The sequence below is a fragment of the Balaenoptera musculus genome, chromosome 3, assembly GCF_009873245.2.
Source record: "Balaenoptera musculus isolate JJ_BM4_2016_0621 chromosome 3, mBalMus1.pri.v3, whole genome shotgun sequence".
Taxonomy (NCBI): Eukaryota; Metazoa; Chordata; class Mammalia; order Artiodactyla; family Balaenopteridae; genus Balaenoptera; species Balaenoptera musculus.
This window is the reverse complement of record NC_045787.1, coordinates 106,415,892-106,430,067: the sequence shown is the minus strand read 5'-3', so window position 1 is coordinate 106,430,067 and position 14,176 is coordinate 106,415,892. Positions and strand designations below refer to the sequence as shown.

The 14,176-nt window shown below is 35.2% G+C and overlaps 1 protein-coding gene across 1 annotated transcript in view; it reads right to left on the bottom strand.

Moving 5' to 3' along the window:
* The window catches only part of ADAMTS19 (ADAM metallopeptidase with thrombospondin type 1 motif 19), a 288,773-nt gene that overhangs the window by 121,882 nt on the left and 152,715 nt on the right, over positions 1 to 14,176 (bottom strand). The window contains exons 9-10 of the mRNA XM_036845509.1: positions 3,857 to 3,997; positions 2,287 to 2,437 (exon numbers count right to left, since the gene is read on the bottom strand). Coding sequence (XP_036701404.1) covers positions 2,287 to 2,437; positions 3,857 to 3,997 — 292 coding nt within the window. The remainder of the gene's footprint in view (positions 1 to 2,286; positions 2,438 to 3,856; positions 3,998 to 14,176) is intronic.

The window sequence follows — 14,176 nt, the reverse complement described above, 5'->3', positions numbered from 1 at the left end:
ATTGAGAAACGGATTTAATATCCCCTAACAAATAGTTATACTGTCAGAGGTGGAGAAAAAATCCATGCAGGTAGGTTAGTGAGAAACAACCAAAAAATGGAGCAAATAGCCTAGAAAAGTTTAAAAAAAAATCAATTAAAATACTTCTTGACCCTGATGGTGTAGGTGCTGTAAGGGATAAAGCAAATTCAGTCTAAACACAGGATCTGATCTAAGGTTTTTCCCATACAAAGACACAAAGTAAAGAAGTCTGAATTCCATAAGAAACAGTAGAGCATAGTGGTTACATATACTCTATTCTTTGGATTTGCATCTAACACTCCCTCTTCATAGGGGCAATAACTTAATTGTGTTATTTAACTTCTACAGGCCTCAAACTGTTGATCTGTAAAACAGGACTAAATATCAACTATGGCATATAATTGTTATAAGAATCAAAATAGATCATAAATCTAAATGATTTACACACTGTGGCATCCATTTGACAGTTCAAAATATTGTGGAATGGTACTAGTAAAATTTAACTAACTGCAATATATAATCAAAAAGAATTTCTAAAATTTTTAAAAATAGTATTTATGAAAAATGATCTAAAATTTACCAAAATCACATTTGTAGTTGATCATTTGCTGAGTTTTTCTAACACTTAGGGTACTTCATAAAACATGAGCATTTTTCATTGATCAAGTCTATCAATTTTCTGTACTACATGAACTGAAACCATCTCCTATGCAATAGTATGATAGTAATCATAGGCAGCCTACTCTGTTTTCCAAAACATGATAATTTCAGCATGTAGATGTGTTTACCTACAAAACCAAACTTGTGGACCTCAAAACATTCATTTTACCATGACAATTTAAGAAAGAAGATTGTAACCCAATTTTTGATTGTCTAAAGTCCTTGGAGATGAGAGTAGATTGAACAAGATTGGTAGATGAGATCAGAGAGGTATTAGGACAGATAATAACAAAGTCAACCTGGCTACTGCTGTAATTTTCACACCCAATGCTAAGCTCCAAGGATCCATTGGTCTGCCACACGTGAACCCGTGGGTGTCCAGTCACAAGCACACACCTATATCATCAGTTCCTCTTGAGGTCTAATATTGCCAGATGAGTATTACAGTCTATACATTCTTTCACATGTCACATTTAATGGAGCTCCAACTTCTTCATACATTCACCTATTTTAATCTTAAGTCAAATATTCACTGAGTGCCTACCATGTGCTAGCCGTTGGACTAGGTGCTGGGGAAACACTCTGCCCTCCTGGAGCTTACACACTAGGGTGGGAAATTAATAAGAGGAAAGTAACAAACAAGTGAATAACTCCTTTGATAAGAACAACGAAGCAGAGAGAGCATATGTCATAATGCTGTATAACCTTTTCCTTATAATGAATTGTAATTATTCTGCCAGTAATCCAAGACAGCATTATCTTCAACAAAGCCAAACTCTTTTGAGGCAATCACAGAAACTTAGGTACAGTGAAATACAGCTATCAATTCACTGTAAGCATGATTATCAGTTGAAGCCTGAAATACAAAGTATGCGCGAGTATGTGTATTGGAAAGAGGTAGGAAGAAATGGGCAGCTAGGGGATGAGCTTCAGGAAGACAGAAGAAAAGAAAAAAGGAAGGGTAAATAGAGCTAAATTCTTACATCAATTGTGAAGGTCATTTTGCTCAATCTTTCAGATTTTAGATTTTTCTAGACTGGGACAATTGGCCTCTCAGAGTAACTAGTGACTGAATACTAATATAAAGACACTGCTTAGTTAACCATCAGACATTTACCCTTTTCCTCTAGTTTAACTATTTAGAAATGTACTCTCTAATTTTTATTCCTATAGAACATATTTTTAACAATTTATTTTCAGAGTTAAAAGATATAATCCTTCCTCCAAAATTACACATTCATATATCGTTTTCATTACATTTTCACCCAGTTACCTACCATGTAAGCAAGTAAGAGATTTAAAACAAAAGCAACGAACTGGCATAATGCAAAGACTTTTCTGACTTCAGTGCCATTTTTGAAGTAGAAATTCTTGGGTCATTCCTTCCTGGCTTTAATTAAATACCCACACCTATTTCTATCACTTTCAAAACGTTAGGGGGAAAACGCAGAAACCTTTTCTTAGAAAATCCTTCTTTCCAATACTGGGATGCTTTGAAGCCACAAACTCTAAAATAAAGTCATCTTCCCCTCCTCCAACCAATACTTCTAAATAATGGATGTGAACACACACTTAAAAAAAATCCTACCTGGATACAACTCTTACCTGCATCTCTTGACAAAAGGAAGCCAATGGCCCAAAGAGAATCTGACATTGCTCGTCAGCAGTGTATGTCATCTCTGGCAACTTGGAGGGAACCATCACGGAATTGACACTCTGGGGATTTGTCTGTAGCAAGCAGTTACTGGCCTTTGACCTGGCGATATGCAGATATGTGTAACATTTTGAATTAAATGCAAAAAGTTGTTATAATTAGTTAACACTGCAACAGAAAACATTTCGATACTACTAAAATATGTTCTTACTTTTATTTATAAGCTCTTCTATAGAATGCTCATAGAAATTATCCCATGTATGAGAATCATTTGTTTATAATTATTACGATAAACCTAACAATAAAAAAAGTTCAAATTAACAGGACTTTCTGTTTTTAAAGATCTTTCATATGGATTAACTCAGCTAATCTACATAATACTGTGAAGTGGTTATTATTTTACATATTTATAAGATGAAGAAGCTCAGAGAGTAACTTGCCCAAAAGTAATGTATGAAGGTAAGAAATCAACTATATTCTGGGATTTAAGGAATCTATGGAAAGCAATCTCAAGTGACTATTAATAGTGTGAATATTTTTCTACTTGACATTGTACTACAACTTCCATTTATGGGGTAAAATTTAATTTTATCATAGTTCTGATTCATGAGAAGACAACTACACAAAATCCTGCACTCATTAGGGCCTACTGAGGGGCTACTGTTGCAGTGACAAAGAGAATGCCCAGATTCTACTGCACATATTTCTGGAAAGAGTTATAGTAATGTAATAAATATATTTTAGTAGATGTTACTATTCATTTGACAAAAAATTAGCTTGACAATTTAAATGGTACGGAAAAATAAATTTGTGTAGTGAATTTAGCTAGTTAGATGTTCCTATATTTCTTACTTAGACTTTTGGATACTTTAAGCATCTCTCACTCACTAATTGGGACTTTACATAACATCTACTGGTACTGTTTCAGCTTCCCCATCTATTACTGAAGGAAGAAGTAAAGAACAGGGCTTTAAAATGAAAATTAGAACAGAAATACTTTTTTTCATTTCTTTTTCCAAACAGGCAGAAGCTACGTATTACCAAAGTTGAAGGTTGAAAAGAGAAGAATCAAGGACTATTATAATGGTGAAAACTATGCATTGACATTAATGAAAAAAGATTCAGAGTTCAGAACTACCGCAGTGGAAAGGTGGAGCTTTTGTTAAGGAGGTTCTTTATAACAACAGATGTAGAGGGATGGGCAATGAAAATGTTTCCACTGAGAAATTTTGAAGAGGCAATTAAATGTTATGAAAGGTTTTTTATCATTATAATAACTTTCAACCTTACAAATCACCTTGCCCATCCTCTTGTTTGAAAGTGTGGAAACTAAGAAACAAGTGGGTTAAATAATATGTCCCAGTTCGCACCATGAGTCAGTGGAGAACCAGGACTGGAACAAAGCACCTTGATTCCTCATCTGGTGGCTGTTTCCCGCTGCCACACCACCCTCCCAGGCTGGCAGAGGAAGCTGGCACACATACACATTCATGACACAGCAACAGCTAGTGACCTCAGTACCTTAGAAATCTTTCCAAATCTTCCTTGCTACATCGGGACCACGAGACATCGCCGAGATTTTGTCCTTTAATCCATTCACCAGACATGATATGAAGACCATCAGCACATGATGGGTGGTCATTGTCATGATTAATCCCCATGCTGATTTGGAATATAAAATTTAAAAATTACATTAGATAGATATTTTTAACCTGTTATTATAATTGCAATTAAATAACAGCTAAATAATTAAAATAATGGGAGAGAAATTCGTTTTTTAGTTTTATTTTTTATTTTATTTTTTATTGAAGTAGAGTTGAATTACAATGTTGTGTTAATTACTGCTGTACAGCAAAGTGATTCAGTTATATACATATATATATACATTCATTTTCATATTCTTTTCCAATATGGTTTATCACAGGATATGGAATACAGTTCCCTCTGCTATACAGTAGGACCTTGTTGTTTATCCATTCTATATATACCAGTTTGCATCTGCTAACCCCAAACTCCCACACCCTCCCTTCCCCTTGGCAACCACCTGTCTATTTGGAGAGAAATTAGTTCTGTTTTTTTTTTTTAAAGTTTTTTGATGTGGACCATTTTTAAAGTCTTTATTGAATTTGTTATAATATTGCTTCTATTTTATGTTTTGGATTTTTGCCACGAGGCATGTGGGATCTTAGCTCCCTGACCAGGGATCGAACCCGCACTCCCTGCATTGGAAGGCGAAGTCTTAACCACTGGACCGCCAGGGAAGTCCCGAGAAATTAGTTTTAAAGGTCAACATAAAACTAGATTTCAGACTGATTTATTTTTAAAATTTTATGGTCTATATTAAAAGTCAATGTTTTTACTTAGTAAAAAACATTCTCCCAATCAATCTAGTAAATAACATGCTTAATTCACCTGTATCAAAATGATCTATAGATATATTTTTGACATAGTAGTAGGTATGAAGCACATAGAAATGGTAAGTTTCTATTCAATCACACTAGATTCTTGCTCTTGCCTAAAGATCCTTTATTCATTCCTTTATCAAATCCGAAACCACATTAAAGTATTATTTTTCCCCAAGTGCTTCACGAGATAGTCTTCCTCCACTCATCATAAAACACAGACTGTCCCTGGGAAACCTGCACACTCTTGGCCATCTTCATCTTTTCTACTGAATCCTGAATCTGTTGCTCTAAGTTGTAACTCTATTCTAAAACTCTGACTTATCTTCTGATGGACGTATTAGAAGACTGTTAAATTCAGTATGTCTAAAAGCTGCCCTTAATATTTTCTCTTTCAAACCTCTATGTACTCCTGTATTCTCTTTCTCGCTTGTTCTCTTTTGTGTGCCTTTGCTAGCCCAAGTATCTTCAGGTCATCATTTATTCCTTCCTCTCCCAAATTAGCACCCAATTATTTACTAATTGTTAGGGGCAAGCCCTGCTAATCTACTTTCTAAATATTTCTTTCAACTGTTATTTTCTTTCAATTCCTTCTGTTACTATTAAAGAGGATTATAAAAATAATTAATCTTGACAATTACTATGGCATTCTGAGTGGGTTCTGTGCTTCTAATCTTTGGCAACATTCTCCCTTTTCCTCCTGCCCTGCTCCAGTAAGATCTATTTAAAAACACAATTGGGCTGCCTTTCGTCTGCTTTTCCATTACCTATATAGCAATTTCCAGCTCCTTAACATGGTACGCAGTTTCTTAATCTTCTTCCAAGCCATTTATTGCATTTCTTTTCAGCAAGAGCAAATGATTTGTAGTTTCCCAAACATTATGTTGTTCCTTATTCTCTTGCATTTTCTGTGTGTCATACACCATAAAAGAAAGGGGTTTATAAGCTTGAATTAAACAATTCTATGAGGTAGGAACTATTATAATACCCTTTCTGCTGATGAGAAGTAACTTTCCCAAGGTCATACAACGAGAAAGTGGAAAGTAGTGATGTCTGAATTGAGGAGTTTGGCTCTAGAATCATGTGACTAACCACTGAAGTCCATTCCCTCCCTGACCCTATCCAAAGTGCCTTGCCTTCAATGCCTTTCCCTGGATAAACTCTACTTGATCTTCAAGATTCACGTAGATTACTTTCAGGAGGTTTTCTTTTTTTTTTTTTTAAAGGCTGAGAGAGTGTTCGTTTCTTTTTCTTTTTATTTATTTATTTATTTATTTTTGGCTGTGTTAGGTCTTTTCGTTTCTGTGCGAGGGCTTTCTCTAGTTGCGGTGAGTGGGGGCCACTCTTCATCGCGGTGCGCGGGCCTCTCACTGTCGCGGCCTCTCTTGTTGCGGAGCACAGGCTCCAGACGCGCAGGCTCAGTAGTTGTGGCTCACGGGCCTAGTTGCTCTGCAGCATGTGGGATCTTCCCAGACCAGGGCTCGAACCCGTGTCCCCTGCATTGGCAGGCAGACTCTCAACCACTGCGCCACCGGGGAAGCCCCAGGAGGTTTTCTTTTACTAAACTCCCACCTCGCCTACGTGTACTGTCTCTGTTTTCCCACCACAGGATTCTGTGAACAACATTATTACAGTGTTTTCTACATTGTACTGTATGTTTTTACTTTTGGTTATCTCTCCAGTTTCTTGAGGATAGGAACTTACTCATTGCTATAAGATCCTGGCATATGGGAACCATACTCTATAAATGGTATTTAAATGTTGAACCAAGTCAGCATGTATTTGGGTTGGCCAAAAAGTTCGTTCGGGTTTTCTGCAAGAGGTTACGGGAAAATACGAATGAACTTTTTGGCCAATCCAACAGAATCATTTCTATTTCAGTAAAAGTTGCATATAATCTCCTATGAATTCTCATAATGAGGGCATTAAAATAACTGTTTGTGAGAGAGTTAATACTGAAGAAGTAGAAAGAGGAAAGCTTGGTTTTGCACATGCTAAGTTTGAGATGATGGGAAGATAGTCCAATGTTCCCTTTTCTCATTGTGTAATGATCTAGATAATAAATAAAATAGTCTTTCATAAATAATTTGTGAACAGGAATATATATATGATATTTTAAAACACTAATAAAAGAATATTGTTATAGAAGTTGCTAAAGGAAATTACAACTACACTACCTATATTTTCTCATATGAAATGAAAATTTTCAAGACTATTGAACTACATTTTTGGTTAAATAAACTAAAGATTTAAATCAAAATGGTTAGATTTAATGTTTTTGAAAGAAGAAAATGATATAGATGGAATTAATTAATTTATGAAGAAGAGTAATGAATTAAAAGTTCATTATGTTTGCTAACTTGAAGATTATGGAAATTATCTAAATAAAATTTAAAATATACTGTTGACTATCATCCTTCACTTTTAGTGTTAGAAAAATTCAGCTATATGATATACCATATTTCTCTTTCCTCGTCTAACTAATGTCCTTAAATAGGGTTTGTATCAATACATATTAATAGAATGACTGACAGAGAGAACAGGAAGAAAAATGTTTTCATACTTTGAAGATAAAGAGAAAAAGTAAGACATGATATGGAGTAGGCAGGGGCCAATTCACTTACTGAGGGCTAGAGTGAAAGACGTAGGAGTTAGATTTGAATCATGTATCTCCCCCTTATTCATGTGACCAGAGGCAATTTAAATAATAATAAAGGAATAAATGTGCCTAAGTTTCCTCATCTGTTAAATATACTTTCCTGACTGGTTGTGAAGATTACATGAGGATGATATAAAATGCCTGGCACAGTGCCTGCAATATAGCAGGAACCCATAAGCTTTTTTTTTCTTTTTTTAATTGGGGCAGTAAATCAGAGAAGTTTTATCCTATCTCTCTAATTTGTCAAAAAAACAGAGATAACCATCATTAAAGGCAATCTGCTGTATTGGCTGACTTTCATGAAAGTGGGGATTTAAGAAAAGCCAAGTAAATAATAATGGCAAGAAGTTACTTTGTCTGGATGTTAAATTAAAATAAGAAATTGTAAATATGCCACAATCTCCCAGATTGATAAAGATGCCTCATGCGCTGACTGTACGGTTCCAATGCCGCCCCTGCCTGCATCACTGTCTCACCTCCCCCAGGGATTCCGGCTGCAGCACACATTGCCGGGTGACCCTGTTATAACAACAGCCACTTGCCATGTGGAACATACTCAACTCTTCCATCTGTGGTGGTGCAGTCTTTCAAATCATACACAAATGCTATTATTTTTGAAAGGCAACTGGTCTTTTTCACAAATAATAAAACTTCTTAAATAATGTGTCCATTTGAGAGAAGGAGAGGGACTCCTTCCAAGATTTAGCAATTTGGACATTTTCCCAAAGCAGTGTAATGTTATTTTCCAAATTGGGAAGATTACAACTTCTCATCCAGATGATCATTTTCCTTTTGGGATCCTGATTCTCATGTAAGAAATTAGCTACAGCCATGGAGAGATCTGATGATTCAAGCATTGTTTACCATTAGTTAAATTTTCCTAAAGCTATTTAACTTGTAACAGAAGTTATCATTAAATTGGCACAGGGTTTTTTTTTATAACCACACATCTGGAACTATCAGCAGACACTGCTTAGTTCTGATTCTACAGATTTGAAATAAAACAATTGTGAACCTTTATTTGTGCCAGTCACTATATTAATCATTTACAATGATGATATCATTTAATCCTCACAATACCCCCAGAATGTTTCTGTTATCATGACTTCTATTTTACAGATGAGGAAGGTGCTGAGGTTAATAGCAGAGCTGTGACTCAGACCCAGGCAGCCTGATGGTCAAAAGAAGTGAACGTTAAATCACCAAGCTATAGATCAAAAATATCCATTTACATATAAGATTTATTTTCTGAATAATTTAAAATGTCTCCTCTCTGTTAGCAGAAACACACCTTCACATATACAGTCCCATAACCAAGTCGCATGCACTGCATGGAAAACATTGTCGAAGTAAGACATTAGCAACACCTCTCCTCACACTGTGCAACTGAGCTACATTTTAATAATCTCAGTTTAAATTCACTTTGACAAAATGCCTTGGGCAAATAAACTCTCCACTAACATTGTACATGGTTGTCAAGTCAACTGAGAAAATATTTTTATCTTATAAAACTTCTCAACTTGTTTAAAAGTCTCTGCCAGGAAGTTCTGTGATATCCTGCGGAAAGCTGGAGAAGCATTTGGATTTTGAAGATGGTCCCTTTTGATGTTTAAAGAGTCAGAGAAGAGAACATTTATGAATTCACTCACATTTTTTGGATAATTTGGAAAGGATCCAATTTGTAAACAGTCATATTTTAAGAGAGTAAACTTTTTTGTGCTGAATACATTAAACATTTTGTCACGATATCTTATTTTCCACTAAAAGCCATATTATTATATAGAAAAAATTAATTTAAAAAAAGAAACAAACTATCACAAATGACACTTAATTTCATACCATTCAGTGGCTATATCTGACTTGATGTAACTTCACTCCTGTGTACTCATGGAAAAAAGCCCAACATTAAGAAAGATGAGACATTTTCATTACTTTTTATATTTTAAATCGTTTCACTTTGCACAAAACAAATATGTACTTCTACTGGTAAGTCAAAAGGCAATGAATGGAAAGTAAGTCAGCATCAAGATAAAAAATCAGAGGTTAAAAAATAAAGTAGGGGTACAAAAGGAGATTCCTTTTGACTTTGCTGTGTGTTACACGACAGTTTTATCTAGCAATTCAACAAATACTTGGTAAGAACACACTAAGTGCTGGGCACTGTACTGAGTTGGGGTCGTAAAAATGAGTAAGATCCAGTTTTTACCCTCAAGGAGTTTATCATATACTGGGGCTGGAACACTCCATCCCTTGCCCTCATGCAGCTAAAAGATGCCTGGATCCTGTCCTTCTACATTCCATAAAGCTCTCCCACCCATTCCTCCTTTTCCAACACTACTTCCATCAACCAAGACAAGAGGTGACTTTCTTCACTTCTGGATTATTATTCTTCACTTCCGGATAACCCCTTCACACCTGGCCTTAACTCTTTGCCTTATTAAACAATTATTTAATTATTTTAATTCCTTATGAAAACATTAACAAAAACTAGTTCCCTAGGTAAAATCTTTCAATTTTCCTTGGCAAGCAACGATACTGAAAAAGTGAATAATGAACCAAAGGGCTGGTTAAAATGCAGATTCCTGAGCTCTACCCCAACGGATTAAAAGAGGCCTAAGACCTACGAAACTGTATTTTAACACATTTTCTCAATGATTCTTACTTAAAATTCTGAGAACCAATGAGCTACAAGATAAAATCCAAACTTATTATCCTGTTTTCAAATAATCTGTAAACTGATTTCAAACTAATTTCCACTGGAACAGTTAATTCCAGCCTACTGTTTTGTACAGTCCCTTCCTTTCAGAATGCTTTCCACAACTTATTTGTATTTACAAATGCAACTTAAATTTTAAGACCTTCTTCCCATATAAAGGACTCTTCAATAAATTCTAGCACATATTTCTCATGATTCTTAACTTTTGTACCCTTCAAATATATGGCACAAAAAATATCAGAACTATCTTCTATTTCTGGTGAATTTTAAGTAATATATACAAAGTATTACTACCTAGAATTTAAGTGTTCAGAGAATAAGAATTATCGTATTTTCTTTTTAATTCCTTAACTTGTAATAAATAAATATACATAGATTTTATCAACTAATATAGAATCATAGGAGCAACTAAATATTCTGTGCATTTGATGGAAAGTTGAAACTAATGTGGCATCTTACTGACTTAGAGAAACCATAAGCCTGAAAAGTCTATGGATGATCTGCTCAAGGAAGGTTGTTTGCCTTACTCTAGACCATACATTTGCCAAGAGAAATGCATTAGAGGAATGCAAGCAGAAAGCCAATCCTTGTATGGCTGTTCACTAGTTGGGTGATTTTTCTCCTCTTCCACCTACTCACTATGACATCCAAACCTACATTTGAAGAGAATCTGGTATGGGAGTGCTGCCACATCTCTGCTGGCTTACGTCCTATTATGATTATTAACTTGGACAAACTACTTATTACTCTAACTGGTATCACTGTCTAAATAAAGTAGCAAATACAAAAACTGTGTAAATGGTCTTACAAGAATCTTGACTTCTCTGGTGGCACAGTGGTTGAGAATCCGCCTGCCAATGCAGGGGACATGGGTTCGAGCCCTGGTCCGGGAAGATCCCACATGCTGCGGAGCAACTAAGCCCCCGCGCCACAAGTACTGAGCCTGCAATCTAGAGCCCCACGAGCCACAACTACTGCCCCACGAGCCACAACTACTGAAGCCCGCGCGCCTAAAGCCAGTGCTCCGCAACAAGGGAAGCCTCTGCAATGACAAGCCCTCACACTGCAACGAAGAGCAGTCCCCGTTCACCGCAACTAGAGAAAGCCCACACGCAGCAACAAAGACCCAACGCAGCCAAAAAAAAAAAAAACAAAACAGAATCACCATAATAAGTACAATTCCTGCCAATCCAGTAAAAATTCTGAAGGATATAAAAGCACTCCTTGAGTGAACAGAGAGATGTATGGCCATTGGAGGCTGAAAATCTCCTTGTTACATTGAAGCATTCATAAAAATAATTATACTACTACTAATAATGAATTATTATTATTATTCATTCACTCTGTATTATTCATTCTGTGTTGAGTCAACCAATGTGCCGTGCAATTAGAGCATCACCAACCTAACAATGAACCTTGAAAGGAAAACTTATCCACATTTAGGAATGAAGAAAATTAGTAAAGACAGATTGACTTGCCCAAAGTTCATTCAGAGAGTAGCTGGCATGACAAGAATTCAAGCCCAAGTGTGTGTTGCTCTAATACGCTTTCTCTCTCATCTGCCCACTGAGTAATTTCTATCCTTAACCAAGGCGTGTGTACTAGAGGAAGATACTTGTGACTTTTGCCGTATGGAATTCTAAACCGTACAGTATGGAAACAGTGAACTTACACGTTGCTATTACCAATTTTAGTGGGTCAAGGAACATTAATTACAGAATAATTAATTTTGAATATTTTAAGAAGCAACAGATTTCTAGAAATGAGTATATTTGTTTTTGTCTATTACAGTAATTTGTTATTTTATCTGTTTCCCATCCTAAGAGTCCTAGATAATGTACTGTCTTAATCTTCATTTCTTATTTACTTCTTACTGTTTGTCTACTCTCCCTTTAGAATATATCCTCTCTTTCTTATAGTAAGATATGCTGATGTAATCAATATACTGATACTGTATACTGATCTAATCAGTATATCGTACTACAAGATATACTTACTATAAGATATAGTAGATATACTGATGGGCATCAATGCAGAATGAAAGCCAAAAATTGTATTTCCTTCTAAAAGGGACTCCTCTGGCATGCTGAGAGAGATTAGCCAAATTTATGCTTACAGGATACCTCCTGGAGCGTATGCTACCTTCTTATTTAATTAGCAGAATTTTAGATTAAATAGTACTATTGCTGAAACTTCTGGAATTGTCCCTTCCAAGTCCACGACTTCAGGATGTGCATGAAACAGCTGAACAGGCCTGTAACCAAACTTCAAAGAAGACTCATCATAACTGATGTATAATTTAACTACTGTATTTCTACATAGTTAATTTTATATAAGAATCAAAATAGCATGTGCCAGAAAGGAAAAATATGTTGCCATATTTGTATTTGTATAGTCATAAAACCGTATTTTCCAGTCAAGGCAATTGCATTCCTTGACCCGAACTAATTCTTCTTTCCCTGCTTCTGGAACTCAACTGCCTTCTACCCTGAATCTCAAAATGATTGTCCAAAAGGTAAGTATTCCTAAAACAAATGCTTATTCATTCACACAACAAATATTTGAGTTCCTATAATATACAATGCACTCAACCTGGTACTATACGAGAAAAAATGTATTAGACACTAATCTTATTTTTATAGAGATTCCTGTCTAGTAGGGAGTGTATGTGTATGTGTGTAAATATCAGTATAAATCAGTATATATTAGAAATTAAGCTACAAGTGATATTTACAACTAACAGTGTAAGGGAGTTTAAAAAAGGAGATACATTTCCAGCTGGACTTTCAGGTCTAATTTCACAAAAAGGATTACATTTGGTTTGACCATTAAAGGGATTACATTTGTCTTTACTTAATGGATAAGTAAAACTGAAAAAGGTATAAATCAGTAGGGCTGGGAGTTGGAATAAGAAAAAAGCATTAATAAAGACATGAAGCTTGAAAATTATGGATTGTTTACATTCATGAAATAGAGAAGTAGCTTATAAAGTTAGAAAGATAGATTGGGACCAATCTATAAAAGTCATGAATCTAAGGCTACAGAATTTGGAGTTCATTCATTAGGTGGTAAGGAACAATAAAGACTTCTGAACTGAAGATCAGAACTATAATTCAGGAAGTTGAATCTGACAAAAGTAAGATAGATTAGAAAGATTAGGTGCTAAGGCAAGGAGACCGCTGAGGTGGGTATTGCAATAGTCCAAACCTGGAGAAATAACAGAAGAGGGAATAGACAGATGGGATAACTAATGGGATAACTATTTCAGATGACCAATGAACAGAATTTGAGAAGGGATTATGGGAGGAGCTAAGACTAGAAAGAGTTAAAGATGTTTTAGATGTCTCAACTTAAGAACTGATAACAATATTGATGCCAATAACAGAAATGCATATGTCTGAAGAAGTGGGTTATAACCTGGCCCTACCCTTGGTTCTACCCAGGCACAATTTCCATCAAAGCATGTAAGCAAATGTCATTGATTTCAAAGGCTTATTAATTACAAGGCATCTGCATTGTTGGTACTTTGGCAATACTTAAAACTTTAGCAGATGCCCCAAATATTTGTTGCCTTCAAGGAGCTAACTTTGCATATTTATTGCCTCATTAGCCTCTCAGTTCCAAAGAAACTCCTGAATTGTCAACTCAGTGGAAAAGCCATGTCTCTAGGCCAAGTTTAATAAATATATATTAGTCTTTTCCCCTTGGTTCAAAAAAAAAAGCAAAACAAAAACCAAAAACATACAAGTATTTTGGCCATGTGAAAACATGTTCTGTGTTTTTATAATCACATAATTTATAAGTAATTTTCCCTAACTTATGTAATTTTATCCTCTCATCATCTCTATGAAGTAGACAATCTAATTACCAGATGAGATTCCTAATCAGTAAATAAATTGTATATGTTTAATGCAGTTTCTTTTAACTTTTAAAAATGCAGAACTCTGCTAGAGCTTTTTTATTTTCTTGACACTATCTATTACAAGTATAAATTATCATAAATGTGCTAAAGTCAAATTACAAAATTGTATCATAAACTGTTTTCAAGACAAACAACTTTGTCT